The sequence below is a fragment of the Petromyzon marinus genome, chromosome 69 (genome assembly GCF_048934315.1).
Source record: "Petromyzon marinus isolate PM22_M1 ecotype Great Lakes invasive population chromosome 69, UKy_Petmar_22M1.pri1.0, whole genome shotgun sequence".
Taxonomy (NCBI): Eukaryota; Metazoa; Chordata; class Hyperoartia; order Petromyzontiformes; family Petromyzontidae; genus Petromyzon; species Petromyzon marinus.
In genome coordinates this window covers 5,157,365-5,174,293 of record NC_133735.1, presented here as the reverse complement: position 1 = coordinate 5,174,293, position 16,929 = coordinate 5,157,365, and the positions used below count along the sequence as shown (strand labels likewise).

The following is a 16,929-nucleotide window of genomic DNA, read 5'->3' as shown; positions in this document are numbered from 1 at the left end:
CCCCTCTCATCCCCCGCCCCTCCAATCCCTCCCCCTCACCCCCCTCTCCAATCCCCTCCACCCCCCCCTCATCCCCCTCCCCTCCAACCCTCCCCATCCCCCGCCCCTCCAACCCCTCCCCCTCATCCCCCGCCCCTCATCCCCCCTCATCCCCCTCCCCTCCAACCCTCCCCATCCCCCGCCCCTCCAACCCCTCCCCCTCATCCCCCGCCCCTCCAACCCCCTCCAACCCCCCCTCACCTCCCTCTCCTCCAACCCCCCCCCCTCACCCCCCATCCCTCCAACCCCTCCTCTCATCCCTCATCCCTCCAACCCCCCCCACCACCAACCGCCACGTAATGGGCGTGGCTCCCTCACCCCCAACTCCACCCAAACATCACCCCCACCCCAACCCCGCAAAACCACCGCGCGGCAAACGCTGATTGGTCAATACCTCCATTTAGGGGCGGGGCTAAGGAAAGCGGGAGGGTGGGGGGGGTGAAGAAGAGGTGTGGCCACCCGTAAGTGTAGGGGGGGACCAATCAGCGACGAGCATCGTTGAATAAAACCACGGGGCCCCGGTGCCGCTAGCGACAGAAGCTGAGAAGCCGGCATCTGAGCACAGCTTGCGGCCTTCATCTAAACCTTCAGACTCGTAACAGGTAAACATTGATTGTTTTAACAAATATATATTAATTACATTTTAATCAGTCGTATTTAGTCGGTTCGCGCCGTGTGGACGATGAGAGTTTGCGCGCTGATTTGGGATCGTTTTGGGTTGGCGTTGGTTGACATCGTCTCGTGGTGCACCTAGCCTGGCACAGGCGTCGTGGTGACATCACCGCCACTGTCGCTTAGTAACAAACAGCGGTTGTTGTTGACGTGCACCTAGCCTGGCACAGGCGTCGTGGTGACATCACCGCCACTGTCGCTTAGTAACAAACAGCGGTTGTTGTTGTTGTTGACGTGCACCTAGCCTGGCACAGTGGTGACATCACCGCCACTGTCGCTTAGTAACAAACAGCGGTTGTTGTTGACGTGCACCTAGCCTGGCACAGGCGTCGTGGTGACATCACCGCCACTGTCGCTTAGTAACAAACAGCGGTTGTTGTTGTTGACGTGCACCTAGCCTGGCACAGGCGTCGTGGTGACATCACCGCCACTGTCGCTTAGTAACAAACAGCGGTTGTTGTTGTTGTTGACGTGCACCTAGCCTGGCACAGGCGTCGTGGTGACATCACCGCCACTGTCGCTTAGTAACAAACAGCGGTTGTTGTTGTTGACGTGCACCTAGCCTGGCACAGGCGTCGTGGTGACATCACCACCACTGTCGCTTAGTAACAAACAGCGGCTGTTGTTGTTGTTGACGTGCACCTAGCCTGGCACAGTGGTGACATCACCACTGTCGCTTAGTAACAAACAGCGGTTGTTGTTGACGTGCACCTAGCCTGGCACAGTGGTGACATCACCACCACTGTCGCTTAGTAACAAACAGCGGTTGTTGTTGTTGACGTGCACCTAGCCTGGCACAGTGGTGACATCACCACCACTGTTGCTTAGTAACAAAGAGCGGTTGTTGTTGTTGACGTGCACCTAGCCTGGCACAGTGGTGACATCACCACCACTTAGTAGTGAGCTGTTGTTGTTGTTTACGTGAACCTAGCCTGGCACAGGCACAGTGGTGACATCACCACCACTTAGTAGTGAGCTGTTGTTGTTGTTGACGTGCACCTAGCCTGGCACAGTGGTGACATCATCACCACTTAGTAGTGAGCTGTTGTTGATGTGAACCTAGCCTGGCACAGGCACAGTGGTGACATCACCACCACTTAGTAGTGAGCTGTTGTTTACGTGAACCTAGCCTGGCACCAGGCACAGTGGTGACATCATCACCACTTAGTAGTGAGCTGTTGTTTACGTGAACCTAGCCTGGCACCAGGCACAGTGGTGACATCATCACCACTTAGTAGTGGGGGGGGAGTGGGGAGAGGCGGGGCGGGGAGATGAGTGGGGGAGTAGGAGGGGAGTAGGAGGGGGGGATGAGTGGGGGGAGTGGTGGTGGTGTGAGTGGAGGAGTAGGTGGTGGTGGTGGTGTGAGTGGGGTGAGTAGGTGGTGGTGTGAGTGGAGGAGTAGGTGGTGGTGGTGGTGTGAGTGGGGTGAGTAGGTGGTGGTGTGAGTGGGGGGAGTGGTGGTGGTGGTGGTGTGAGTGGGGGGAGTGGGTGGTGGTGTGAGTGGGGGGAGTGGTGGTGGTGGTGTGAGTGGGGGGAGTAGGTGGTGGTGTGAGTGGGGGGAGTGGTGGTGGTGGTGGTGTGAGTGGGGGGAGTGGTGGTGGTGGTGGTGTGAGTGGGGGGAGTAGGTGGTGGTGTGAGTGGGGGGAGTAGGTGGTGGTGGTGGTGTGAGTGGGGGGAGTGGTGGTGGTGGTGTGAGTGGGGGGAGTGGTGGTGGTGGTGTGAGTGGGGGGAGTGGTGGTGGTGTGAGTGGGGGGAGTGGTGGTGGTGGTGTGAGTGGGGGGAGTGGTGGTGGTGTGAGTGGGGGGAGTGGTGGTGGTGGTGTGAGTGGGGGGAGTGGTGGTGGTGTGAGTGGGGGGAGTGGTGGTGGTGGTGTGAGTGGGGGGAGTGGTGGTGGTGGTGTGAGTGGGGGGAGTGGTGGTGGTGTGAGTGGGGGGAGTGGTGGTGTGAGTGGGGGGAGTGGTGGTGGTGGTGTGAGTGGGGGGAGTGGTGGTGGTGGTGTGAGTGGGGGGAGTGGTGGTGTGAGTGGGAGGAGTAGGTGGTGGTGGTGGTGGTGTGAGTGGGGGGAGTGGTGGTGGTGGTGGTGTGAGTGGGGGGAGTGGGGGGAGTGGTGGTGGTGGTGGGGGGAGTGGTGGTGGTGGTGTGAGTGGGGGGAGTGGTGGTGGTGGTGTGAGTGGGGGAAGTGGGGGGAGTGGTGGTGGTGGTGGGGGGAGTGGTGGTGGTGGTGTGAGTGGGTGGTGGTGGTGTGAGTGGTGTGAGTAGGTGGTGGTGGTGGTGGTGTGAGTAGGTGGTGGTGGTGGTGGTGTGAGTAGGTGGTGGTGGTGGTGAGTGGTATGAGTGGTGGTGGTGGTGTGAGTGGGGGGAGTAGGTGGTGGTGGTGAGTGGTGTGAGTGGTGGTGGTGTGAGTAGTGTGAGTAGGTGGTGGTGGTGGTGAGTGTTGTGAGTGCTGGTGGTGCGAGTGGTGTGAGTAGGTGGTGGTGGTGGTGAGTGGTGTGAGTGGTGGTGGTGGTGTGAGTGGGGGAGTAGGTGGTGGTGGTGTGAGTGGTGGTGGTGGTGTGAGTAGGTGGTGGTGGTGTGAGTGGTGGTGTGAGTGGTGGTGGTGTGAGTGGTGGTGGTATTGTGAGTAGGTGGTGGTGGTGTGAGTGGGAGGAGTAGGTGGTGGTGGTGAGTGGTGTGAGTGGTGGTGTAAGTAGTGTGAGTAGGTGGTGGTGGTGGTGTGAGTAGGTGGTGGTGGTGTGAGTGGTGGTGGTGAGTGGTGTGAGTGGTGGTGGTGGTGTGAGTGGTGGTGGTGTGAGTAGTGCGAGTAGGTGGTGGTGGTGTGAGTGGTGGTGTGAGTAGGTGGTGGTGTGAGTAGGTGGTGAGTGGTGTGAGTGGTGGTGGTGGTGTGAGTAGGTGGTGGTGGTGAGTGGTGGTGGTGGTGTGAGTGGGGGGAGTAGGTGGTGGTGGTGTGAGTGGTGGTGGTGTGAGTAGGTGGTGGTGTGAGTGGTGGTGGTGGTGGTGTGAGTGGTGGTGGTGGTGGTGTGAGTGGTGGTGGTGAGTGGTGTGAGTGGTGGTGGTGAGTGGTGTGAGTAGTGTGAGTAGGTGGTGGTGGTGTGAGTGGTGGTGGTGGTGTGAGTGGTGGTGGTGAGTGGTGTGAGTGGTGGTGGTGTGAGTAGTGTGAGTAGGTGGTGGTGGTGTGAGTAGGTGGTGGTGGTGTGAGTAGGTGGTGAGTGGTGTGAGTGGTGGTGGTGGTGGTGGTGTGAGTGGTGGTGGTGGTGTGAGTGGTGGTGGTGTGAGTGGGAGGAGTAGGTGGTGCTGATGGTGTGAGTAGGTGATGGTGGTGTGATTGGTGTGAGTGGAGATGAGTGTGAACCTGCTCTCGACCACAGCTGCAAGTCCACAGCTCCACGTGGATTCACGCCCCCACTTGATGCAGCTGGAGCTGCTGTTGCTGCAGCAGTAACAACAACAACAGCTCGTGTTGTTATCATCATGCTGCTGTTGTTGTTGTTACTGCTGCTGCTGCAGCAGTAACAACAACAACAGCTCGTGTTGTTATCATCATGCTGCTGTTGTTGTTGTTACTGCTGCTACAGCAGTAACAACAACAACAGCTCGTGTTGTTATCATTATGCTGCTGTTGTTGTTACTGCTGCTGCTGCAGCAGTAACAACAACAAGAACTCTTGTTGTTATCATCATGCTGCTGTTGTTGTTGTTACTGCTGCAGCAGCAGCAGTAACAACAACAACAGCTCGTGTTGTTATCATCATGCTGCTGTTGTTGTTGTTACTGCTGCTGCTACAGCAGTAACAAGAACAACAGCTCGTGTTGTTATCATCATGCTGTTGTTGTTACTGCTGCTGCTGCTGCTGCAACAGTAACAACAACAACAGCTCGTGTTGTTATCATCATGCTGCTGTTGTTGTTACTGCTGCTGCAGCAGTAACAAGAACAACAGCTCGTGTTGTTATCATCATGCTGTTGTTGTTACTGCTGCTGCTGCTGCTGCTGCAACAGTAACAACAACAACAGCTCGTGTTATTATCATCATGCTGCTGTTGTTGTTGTTACTGCTGCTGCTGCCAACAACAGCGTCGTTGATGCAGCAGTAACAACAACAACGGCAGCCGTAATGGAGTTGTTTGTGTGTTAGATCGTGTAAATGTGTTAATGTTGTGTCGTTAAAACCCACCACCACCCGACACAGCCCAACTAGTCAGGGTTGTCACGTGAACAGAACGTGGCCAATTCGTCACGAGTGTAGTGTAGCGTGTAGTGTATAGTGTAGTGTATAGTAGTGTAGTGTATAGTGTAGTGTATAGTAGTGTAGTGTATAGTGTAGTGTATAGTAGTGTAGTGTATAGTGTAGTGTATAGTAGTGTAGTGTATAGTGCAGTGTATAGTAGTGTAGTGTATAGTAGTGTAGTGTATAGTGCAGTGTGTAGTAGTGTGTAGTGTATAGTGCAGTGTATAGTAGTGTAGTGTATAGTGCAGTGTGTAGTAGTGTGTAGTGTATAGTGCAGTGTGTAGTAGTGTAGTATGTAGTGTTGTGTATAGTAGTGTATAGTGTAGTGCAGTGTATAGTAGTGTAGTGTATAGTAGTATAGTGTATAGTAGTGTAGTGTGTAGTGTAGTGTATAGTGGTGTAGTGTATAGTAGTGTGTGTAGTGTATAGTGTAGTGTATAGTAGTGTGTAGTGTAGTGTATAGTTGTGTAGTGTGTGTAGTGTAGTGTGTGTAGTGTATAGTTGTGTAGTGTGTGTGGTGTAGTGTATAGTGGTGTAGTGTATAGTGGTGTAGTGTATAGTGGTGTAGTGTATAGTTTTGTGTAGTGTATAGTAGTATAGTGTAGTGTATAGTAGTGTAGTGTATAGTAGTGTAGTGTGGTGTATAGTGTAGTGTATAGTGGTGTGTACCAGTACAGGGGACCGGTTTGTTGGAGCGCCAAGCCACAACATGAACTCTCCGAGTATGACGCTTGCTTGATGTACGTTGACTCAGTAACCTCCCCCTTCCACACTTTGCACAAGAGAGCGCACACAGAAGCCTGGTCACCGCCGCTGTGTGAGGATCTGGGCAGGTGGACGTCTCCACAAATGTGGCTGTCGCATCATGGAGCCGCTCGTGATTACTGACGAAGCGTCACGTTGCTCGGATTGTTAATGTTGTGGCTTGGCTCTCCACACAACACAACCGGTGTGCTGTACTAGTACACCGCACTATACACTACACTATACACTACACTATACACACTACACTATTATACACTACACACTACTATACACTACACTACTATACACTACACTACTATACACTATACTATACACTACACTCTACACCACTATACACTACACTATACGCTACACTATACACTACTATACACTACACCGCTATACACTACACTACTATACACTACACCACTATACACTACACCACTATACACTACACTATTATACACTATACACTACTATACACTACACTATACACTACACTACTATACACTACACTACTACAGTGAGGGAAAAAAGTATTTGATCCCCTATTGATTTTGTACGTTTGCCCACTGACGAAGAAATTATCAGTCTGTAATTTTAATGTTAAGTTTATTTGAACAGTGAGAGACAGAATAACAACATCAAAATCCAGAAAAACACATGTCAAAAATGTTATAAATTGATTTGCTATTTAATGAGGGAAATAAGTATTTGACCCCCTCTCAATCAGAAATATTTCTGGCTCCCAGGTGTCTTTTATACAGGTAACGAGCTGAGATTAGGAGCACACTCTTAAAGGGAGTGCTCCTAATCTCAGCTTGTTACCTGTATAAAAGACACCTGTCCACAGAAGCAATCAATCAGATTCCAAACTCTCCACCATGGCCAAGACCAAAGAGCTGTCCAAGGATGTCAGGGACAAGATTGTAGACCTACACAAGGCTGGAATAAGCTACAAGACCATTGCCAAGCAGCTTGGTGAGAAGGTGACAACAGTTGGTGCGATTATTCACAAATGGAAGAAACACAAAAGAACTGTCAATCTCCCTCGGCCTGGGGCTCCATGCAAGATCTCACCTCGTGGAGTTGCAATGATCATGAGAACGGTAAGAAATTGGCCCAGAACTACACGGGAGGATCTTGTCAATGATCTCAAGGCAGCTGGGACCATAGTCACCAAGAAAACAATTGGTAACACACTACGCCGTGAAGGACTGAAATCCTGCAGCGCCCGCAAGGTCCCCCTGCTCAAGAAAGCACATAATACATGCCCGTCTGAAGTTTGCCAATGAACATCTGAATGATTCAGAGGACAACTGGGTGAAAGGGTTGTGGTCAGATGAAACCAAATTGGAGCTCTTTGGCATCAACTCAACTCGCCGTGTTTGGAGGAGGAGGAATGCTGCCTATGACCCTAAGAACACCATCCCCACCGTCAAACATGGAGGTGGAAACATTATGCTTTGGGGGTGTTTTTCTGCTAAGGGGACAGGACAACTTCACCGCATCAAAGGGACGATGGACGGGGCCATGTACCGTCAAATCTTGGGTGAGAACCTCCTTCCCTCAGCCAGGGCATTGAAAATGGGTCGTGGATGGGTATTCCAGCATGACAATGACCCAAAACACACGGCCAAGGCAACAAAGGAGTGGCTCAAGAAGAAGCACATTAAGGTCCTGGAGTGGCCTAGCCAGTCTCCAGACCTTAGTCCCATAGAAAATCTGTGGAGGGAGCTGAAGGTTCGAGTTGCCAAACGTCAGCCTCGAAACCTTAATGACTTGGAGAAGATCTGCAAAGAGGAGTGGGACAAAATCCCTCCTGAGATATGTGCAAACCTGGTGGCCAACTCCAAGAAACGTCTGACCTCTGTGATTGCCAACAATGGTTTTGCCACCAAGTACTAAGTCATGTTTTGCAGAGGGGTCAAATACTTATTTCCCTCTTAAAATGCAAATCAATTTATAACATTTTTGGCATGCATTTTTCTGGATTTTGTTGTTATTATTCTGTCTCCCACTGTTCAAATAAACCTACCATTAAATTATAGACTGGTCATTTCTCTGTCAGTGGGCAAACGTACAAAATCAGCAGGGGATCAAATACTTTTTTCCCTCGCTGTATACACTACACTACTATACACTACACTATACTATACACTGCACTATACACTACACACTGCACTATACACTACACACTGCACTATACACTACACACTGCACTATACACTACATACTACACTACTACACACTGCACTATACACTACACACTACACTAAACACTATACACTGCACTACACTACACACTATATACTACACTACGCTACTACACACTTCACTATACACTACATACTACACTAAACACTATACACTGCACTACACTATACACTGCACTACACTACACACTACACTATACACTACACACTATACACTACACACTATACACTACACTAAACACTACACACTATACACTACACTACACACTACACTCGTGACGAATTGGCCACGTTCTGTTCACGTGACAACCCTGACTAGTTGGGCTGTGTCGGGTGGTGGCGGGTTTTAACGACACAACATTAACACATTTACACGATCTAACACACAAACAACTCCATTACGGCTGTTGTTGTTGTTGTTACTGCTGCGTCAACGACGCTGTTGTTGTTGTTACTGCTGCGTCAGTGACGCTGCTGTTGTTGTTGTTACTGCTGCGTCAGTGACGCTGCTGTTGTTGTTGTTACTGCTGCGTCAGTGACGCTGTTGTTGTTGTTGTTACTGCTGCGTCAGTGACGCTGCTGTTGTTGTTACTGCTGCGTCAACGACGCTCAATTTTGGGTGATTTTGGTCGTGAAAGCCTCCGACGTTTTGAAGTGAATAACAACAGCATTGAGGTGGGGGGGAGGTGGGGGGGGAGGTGGGGGGGGAGGTGGGGGGGGAGGTGGGGGGGGAGGTGGGGGGGGAGGTGGGGGGGAGGTGGGGGGGGAGGTGGGGGGGGAGGTGGGGGGGGAGGTGGGGGGGGAGGTGGGGGGGAGGTGGGGGGGGAGGTGGGGGGGGAGGTGGGGGGGGAGGTGGGAGAAGGGTATGGGAGGGGTGAGAGGTCACGGAGCACAAAGGTGATGGGGCTGTAGTTGCCCCCTCCCTCCGCTTTCCCTCCCCCCTCCCATCCCTCCCCTCCCCCCTCCCTCCCCCCTCCCTCCCCCCTCCCCCCTTCCTCCCTCCCCTCTCCCCCCTGTTTTCTATCTTTTAGAAGATGCTCGGTGTAGTCAGCACTTTGCTTCGGTCATTATTTCGTTGTTTTTTTTAAAGATTTGCTTTATGTAACCCCTCCCGCCCCCCCCCACCTTTCAAATGAAAGACCCAACGAAAGATTTTTCTTTATAACTACGACAAGTGCTGCACCAGCACGCAGCCCTTCCCGCAGTCAAACGGCCTCCGACGGGGTAGCTCACAATCTACACACGCACAGAGAGAGCCCCTCCACCGTCGCCTGCCACCGAGCTCACGGCCTCCTCCAGCTGCCCACCGCTCCTTGAAGGCCGGCACGGCGTGGGCCGGCCGCGCCGCACGGCGGAACTCCGGGCCCACGCCACACCCCGGCTCCGACCGGAGCGCGGAAGATGGCCCCGGGCTGCAGGCCTGGACGTCGCCCCTCCAGGGCCACCTCCCTCGCCCTGTGTGTGCACGGCGAGATTGGCGTCTTGCCCCCCTTGCCCCCCTTGCCCCCCTCCCTCTCTCCCCGGGGCCACGGCTGCATTGTGAGTGTCCGCGCTGACCGCTCCCCGTGGCGCCCCTCGGCCGCTATGAGATGTTGACTGCCTCGCCTGGTGCGCAGGAGGTCTATGTGGAGTCTGTGTCTCTCATCATCATCATCACGGTGGCTAGGAGATGTTGACTACCTCGCATGGTCCGCAGGAGGTCTATGTGGAGTCTGTGTGTCTCTCATCATCATCACGGTGGCTAGGAGATGTTGACTACCTCGCCTGGTCTACAGGAGGTCTATGTGGAGTCTGTGTCTCTCATCATCATCACGGTGGCTATGAGATGTTGACTACCTTGCCTGGTCTACAGGAGGTCTATGTGGAGTCTGTGTCTCTCTCTCATCATCATCACGGTGACTATGAGATGTTGACTACCTCGCCTGGTACGCAGGAGGTCGTCGGATCAGTCTACGGCTCTCATCATCATCGTTGTCATCGTCATTACAGCGCGTCCACCTCATCTCTCACCCCCCTCCCCCCCATCTCCTCCAACGCCCACCCCCAGGCACCACCGCACCGTACCGCACTCCGTCTCCGCTCCGCACTTCTCTCACCATGCTCACTCGTCTCGGCTCTCTGCTATTCGGCGCTGGCGGCGCCGGTGCCGGTGACGGTGACGGTGCCGAGCAGCTGGCACGGTCGCTGGGGCAGGTGGAGGCCTCCGACGGGTGGGTGATCATCGGCAAGCCAGGTGACTGCCCCGCACGCTCAACCACTCGTTCATCCACCCACTCGTTCACCCGCTCGCTCATTCACGCGCTCACTCACCCACTCACTCACACACTCGCCCACTCACCCACTCACTCGCTCAACCACTCACCCACTCACTCACTCAGCCACCCACTCACTCAATCACCCACTCACACACTCGCACACACACTCGCTCAACCACACACTCACACACTCACTCACCCACCCACACACTCACCCACTCACTCACTGGCACTCACTCAATCACCAATTCACTCACCCACTCACTCAATCAACAACAACCGCCATTCGCCACTAAGTGGCGGTGACGTCACCACGACGCTTGTGCCAGGCTATGTGCACCTTGAGGCCACGTGAAGTGTCGAACGCCCGCGGGCAGGAGGTCACGGGGCAGACCCAGGTGCCACGGGTCGACTGACTGAGATGACTGGCTGGTGCACCACCTGTGCCCCCTACTGTGCCAACCTGCTGTGCTTTAGCCACCCGGCGCTCCGCTCGTTGTTGTGAGCGTCGCTCCTCCGCCCTCCGTTGTTGTTGGAGGGCGACTGCCTCCAACTGCCCAGTAGCGTCCTTCACGAGCCTACTCCACAGAGGCCGATCTTGACACCGCTGGTACCAGTCATCGGCAAGTCCACTCAGCTCCACGTCCTCCTGTACCACATCACTCCATCTCTTCTCTAGCCCGTGCCGCGCCCGTTTAGCCCCCTCGATCCGGCCGAACAAAAGCTGTTTCGGCATGCGGTGGCTGGGCATGCGGGCTACATGGCCCAGCCAACGCAGCCTTGCCTGCCGGAGGAGCTCACCGATGGGACCTTGCCCAGATCTTTCAAGGATTTGTGAGCTCCTCACACAATCCAGCCTGGTTAAACCCAGGATGGATCGTAGGCAGGCCAGCCTAAATGTTTCCAACCGGCAAAGATGCTCGATTAAGGGGGTCCACGTTTCGCAAGTGTAGAGAAGGGAGGGAATGACCATGGCCGAGAAGACCTGAAGCTTAGTGCGGAGCGACAGACCAGGTAGCTTCCACACAGCGTTACGCAACCGATGAAAAGATATTGCCGCTCGACTGATTCGGAGTGAGACCTCTGCTGTTAAACTGGAGCCGGTCATAAGCACACTGCCCAGGTATGGGAAACTCTCCACTCTCTCCACAGCTGCCCCATCACCGATTGGGAGTTGTGGTGGTGGAGTGTCCGATGGTACAAAATACCCAGGCAGGTGCTTAGTTTTGGTGGGGCTGATGGTAAGGCCCCATCTCTTAGTGGCACGCTCCAGTGTCAGCAGCAGCGTCTCCAACTCCTCCTCTGAATGAGCAGCTATTACCAAATCATCGGCATACATAACGTGGTTGAGCAATAGGGAGCCATCCCTTGACCACACCCGGGCATCGATCAGCCTCCCATTGTATCTGTACCAAATGGAGATTCCCCTGGTACAGCTATTGAAGGCTTCACGAACTACGTGATCAAAATAGATGTTAAATAATGTGGGAGCCAGAGGACATCCCTGTCGCACCCCAAGGTGTACAGGGAATGGCTCTGACTCCCGGCCACGTAGTTTTACCCGGGCCCGCTCACTATCATGAAGGTCCTTAATGATCATGAGCAGAGGGTCAGGGACTCCAAAAGCACGAAGAACAACCCAGAGCCCAGGCCTACTGATGGTATCATAGGCCTTGACCAGGTCAATAAAGCAGAGATGTAGGTCTTGTTGGAATTCCCTACATCTCTGCTGTAGCAGAAGGACAGAAAAGATGGCATCTGTGCAGGACCGCCCTTTCCTGAAACCGCATTGGGGCTCCGCAAGCCTCTCCTCAGCGTGCCTGGCAAGGCAATGTTGAATAATCCTTGCCAGGACCTTTCCCGGCAAACTGAGGAGTGAGATGCCCCTGTAGTTGTTACAGTCTGTGCGGTCCCCCTTCTTAAAAAGGGGGACCACCAGGGCATCCTTCCAATCCTGCGGAACCCGTCCAGTGGTCCAGACTGTTGTTATGATGTCATATAGGCCAGTCTGTGCACAAACGCCACCCTCCCTCAGCATTTCGCTTGGGAGATCATTTCTGCCCACTGCCTTTCCTGGTCTCAGACTCCGGATCGCCTTCAGTACTTCCTCAACAGATGGTACTTCAGCCAGCCACTCACAGGGGGTGACTTCTTCCAATATTTGAGGCACCGCAGCCTCAGCAGGGTCATCCTCACTCTGTGCCACGATGTTTTCCTGGCTGAGGGATTTTTCCTCCCCCAGGACCTCGCAGAAATGCTCAGCAAATCTGCAAACCTATTCCTGGGGGTCGGAGATTGGATCACCGGTTTTTCCCCTAATGATGGTAATAGGTGTGGCGCTGCAGGTTACTTTTTTGATGGAGTTAAATAGAGATTTGTGATCGCGGGCCACTGAGGCAGACTCCATCTCCTCAGCAACCCGCGACCACCACCCATCCTTGCAGCGCCTCACGGCTCTCCGAACCTCCGAGCGAAGGCTGCGGTAAGCCTCCTCATTCTCTGACGTGGGATTCTGTAGCTGATGACAGTGGGCCTGTCGCTTTTTCTCAGCCAGCCTGAACACCTCCTCTGTCAGCCAGGGTCTCTGGGGAGGTCTGGACCGCGTACCCAAAGCAGACATTGAAGCTGCATTAGTCACAGTCCTAAACCTCGCCCATTTACCCTCGACATCAGGAGGAGTGGGGGACGATGCCAACCCCAGCCGCAAGCGATGATGAAATTCTCGCTTGCAACTTTCATCAGATAACTGAGACCAGGCCACTTTAGGTTGGAATGGGGTGGAAGAATGGCAGGCGCATCTTACAGATGACTAGTCGATAGTCAGAAGGCAGATCAGCTCCACGGTAGGTCTTGGTGTCAAGGACATGGGCTCGCATCCGCTGGTCCGTCACTATGTAGTCCAGCAGATGTTCTTGCTTGGACCCGGCATGTATCCATGATGTTGTGTGGATGCTCCGATGCTGGAACAGCGTGTTGGTAATTACAAGCCCATGGGCTGCACAAAAATCTAGCAGCCTCCTACCGTTGTTATTGAGCTGATCTGGCCCATGCCCTCCAATCACTCCAAACCAGGTGCCAGCATCATGACCAACTCGGGCATTGAAGTCACCCAACAAGATGACTCTATCCCGCCGAGGGGCCACTTTAGCCAGCACCTGTGACAGAAGGTCATAGAAGGCATCTGACTCATCGGTTTGCCTGCATCCCTCCACGGATGTTCGTCTTCGGTGGGGTATAAGTAACCACGACCACCACTCCTCGCCTCCAGTTGATGGGAAGGCGAGCCCAAAGTAGCCTGGGGCTTACAGCTTCCCACACCTCACCGCCACGCTCCCACACCCCCTACATTCTTTTGCAATCACCCACTCATACACACACTCGCTCAACCCCACACTCGCTCACCCACTCACTCACACTCCACCCACTCAATCACCCACTCACACACTCGCTCACCCACTTACTCACCCACTCACTCACCCACTCACTCACTCACCCACCCACCGACCCACTCACCCACCCACTCACTCACCTGCTCAATCACCCACTCGCTCACTCACCCACTTGCTCACTCACCCACTTACTCACCCACTCACCACTCCCTCACCCACCCACTCACACACCCACTCACCCACCCACCCACCGACCCACCCACCCACCCACTCACTCACCTGCTCAATCACCCACTCGCACACTCGCTCACTCACCCACCTGCTCACTCACCCACTTACTCACCCACTCACCAATCCCTCACCCACCCACTCACGCACCCACTCACCCACCCACCCACTCACTGACCAACTCACCCACCCACACACCCACTCACCCACCCACCAAACTCACTCACCCACCCACCGAACTCACTCAGCCCCCTTTCCACCCCCCTCTCCCCTCCCTCTCCCCCCTCACAGAGACGACCTCTGACCTCTCCCCGCCATCCTCCCCTCCGGCCTCCGCACCGGAGGCCTCTCCGGCGCCGTTGGCTGATCGGCAAATGGGGCGTCCCGACGGCGTCGCGAGGCGGCGCCGGCAAAGACGGTGAGCACCGCCGGCACCGGCACCGGCACCATCATGCGCAGCAAAGACAAAGGTCCCCCGCGTAGCCTGCAGCAGACTGTCGGGGCAAGTGGCTGTTACTAGCCAGCAGCAGCAGCAGCGTCTGTGAAGGCTACCGGCGCTGTGGCTATACACAGAGGGGGCGGGTGGCCGGCACCACGCCCGGCCGCCTTTGTCTCCCCCGCATTGGCGATGCCGTTGCTACCACACACCGCCTGCAGCAGGTAACTCAGTTGAGGCCGAGTCGACCTAGGGGAGAGCCCAGTGAACAATTCGGACACTCGCCCACTCACCAACTCACTCATTCACCCACTCACTCATTCACCCACCCTCTCAACCACTCACCCACTCACTCATTCACCCACCCTCTCAACCACTCACTCATTCACCCACCCACTCATTCACCCACCCACTCATTTACCCACCCACTCACCCACTCACTCATTCACCCACCCACTCATTTACCCACCCACTCACCCACTCACTCATTAACCCACCCACTCACCCCTCACTAATTCACCCACTCATTCACCCACTCGCTCATTCACCCACCCACTTATTCACCCACCCTCTCACCCGCTCACTCATTCACCCACTCATTCATTCACCTACCCACTCACTCATTCACCCACTCACTCATTCACCCACCCTCTCAACCACTCACTCATTCACCCACCCACTCATTCACCCACCCACTCATTTACCCACCCACTCAATCACTCACTCATTCACCCACCCACTCATTTACCCACCCACTCATCCACTCACTCATTAACCCACCCACTCATTTACCCACCCACTCACCCCCTCACTAATTCACCCACTCATTTACCCACCCACTCACTCATTCACCCACTCACTCATTCACCTACCCACTCATTCACCCACCCACTCATTCACTCACTCATTCACCCACCCACTCATTTACCCACCCACTCACCCACTCACTCATTAACCCACCCACTCACCCCCTCACTAATTCACCCACTCACTCGTTCACCCACTCACTCGTTCACCCACCCACTTATTCACCCACCCTCTCACCCACTCACTCGTTCACCCACTCACTCGTTCACCCACCCACTTGTTCACCCACTCACTCGTTCACCCACCCACTTGTTCACCCACCCACTCATTCACCCACCCACTCATTTACCCACCCACTCACCCACTCACTCATTCACCCACCCTCTCAACCACTCACTCATTCACCCACCCACCCACTCATTCACCCACCCACTCATTTACCCACCCACTCACCCCCTCACTAATTCACCCACTCATTCACCCACTCGCTCATTCACCCACCCACTCACTCATTCACCCACTCACTCATTCACTCACTCATTCACCCACCCACTCATTTACCCACCCACTCACCCACTCACTCATTAACCCACCCACTCACCCCCTCACTAATTCACCCACTCACTAGTTCACCCACTCACTCGTTCACCCACCCACTTATTCACCCACCCTCTCACCCACTCACTCGTTCACCCACTCACTCGTTCACCCACCCACTCGTTCACCCACCCACTTGTTCACCCACTCACTCGTTCACCCACTCACTCGTTCACCCACTCACTCGTTCACCCACCCACCCACTCACTCACTCACCAACTCACTCGCTCTCCCGCCCCGCTTGCTCACCCACCCACCCACCCACTTGACCTGCCCTTCACCAGGTCGGCGCCAGCTTCCGCCGTCGCCGCCGGCGCCGCCTCGCCGCCTTCCTCCCAAGACGGGCGGCCGGCGCTGCCGGCGGCCGCGGCGGCGGCGGCGGCGGCGGCCGCGGCCGCCCCGACCGCCCGCCTGCGGGCGGTCTCCGAGCGGGCGAGGACGCGTGCCGACGGCGCCCGGCTGGCGCGCCGCGGGCTCAAGCGCCGGAACGACGCCGCCGCCGCCGCCGGCGGCGCCCCGCCCCGGCAGTCTCGCCGCTTCATCCAACAGCCGGCGCGGCGCGGCGCCGCCACCGGCGCCTGCTGGCGGTGATGGCGCTCGCTCGCTCGTCAACGTGGCGGCGGTGGCGGTGGTGGTGGCAGCCCGGAGTGGGCGCTGGCTGGCGAACGGCCGGCATCTGCCGAGACTTTCTTCGTCACCACACCGACTCCTCTTGGATACCCATTGGACGCCCCTGACCCCACCCCCCCTGACCCCTGACCCCACCCCCCTGACCCCTGACCCCACCCACCCCCCCCTTGACCCCACCTCCTTGACCCACCCCTGACCCCCGACCCACCCCCCCACACGCAACTGGACGATGCCTTCCCAGCACAAATGGACAATTCGGCCGAGTGGGAACCGCGGTGTGTCTGTGTGTGTCTGTCTGTCTGTCTGTGTGTGTGTGTCTTGACACTTCACGTGGCCTCAAGGTGCACATGGCCTGGCACAAGCGTCGTGGTGACGTCACCGCCACTTAGTGGCGAATGGCGGTTGTTGTTGTTGTTGTTGTGTCTCGCCTTCCCATCAATCGGAGGCGAGGAATGGTGGTCATGGTTACTTATGCCCCCACCGAAGACGAACATCCGTGGAGGGATGCAGGCAAGGCCGATGAGTCAGATGCCTTCTATGACCTCCTGTCACAGGTGCTGGCTAAAGTGGCCCCTCGGGATAGAGTCATCTTGTTGGGTGACTTAAATGCCCGAGTTGGTCATGATACTGGCACCTGGTCTGGAGTGATTGGAGGGCATGGGCCAGATCAGCTCAATAACAACGGTAGGAAG

General features: G+C 55.3%; 1 protein-coding gene across 1 annotated transcript; it reads left to right on the top strand.

The window, feature by feature from the left end:
- Window positions 1-562: 562 nt before the first annotated feature.
- Window positions 563-16,198, top strand: EZHIP (EZH inhibitory protein). The gene is made up of 4 exons (XM_076055111.1): window positions 563-641; window positions 9,943-10,128; window positions 14,059-14,185; window positions 15,892-16,198. Exons 2-4 carry the CDS (start codon window positions 9,993-9,995, stop codon window positions 16,196-16,198), a joined length of 570 nt encoding a protein of 189 aa, XP_075911226.1. The 5' UTR covers window positions 563-641; window positions 9,943-9,992.
- Window positions 16,199-16,929: the final 731 nt, after the last annotated feature.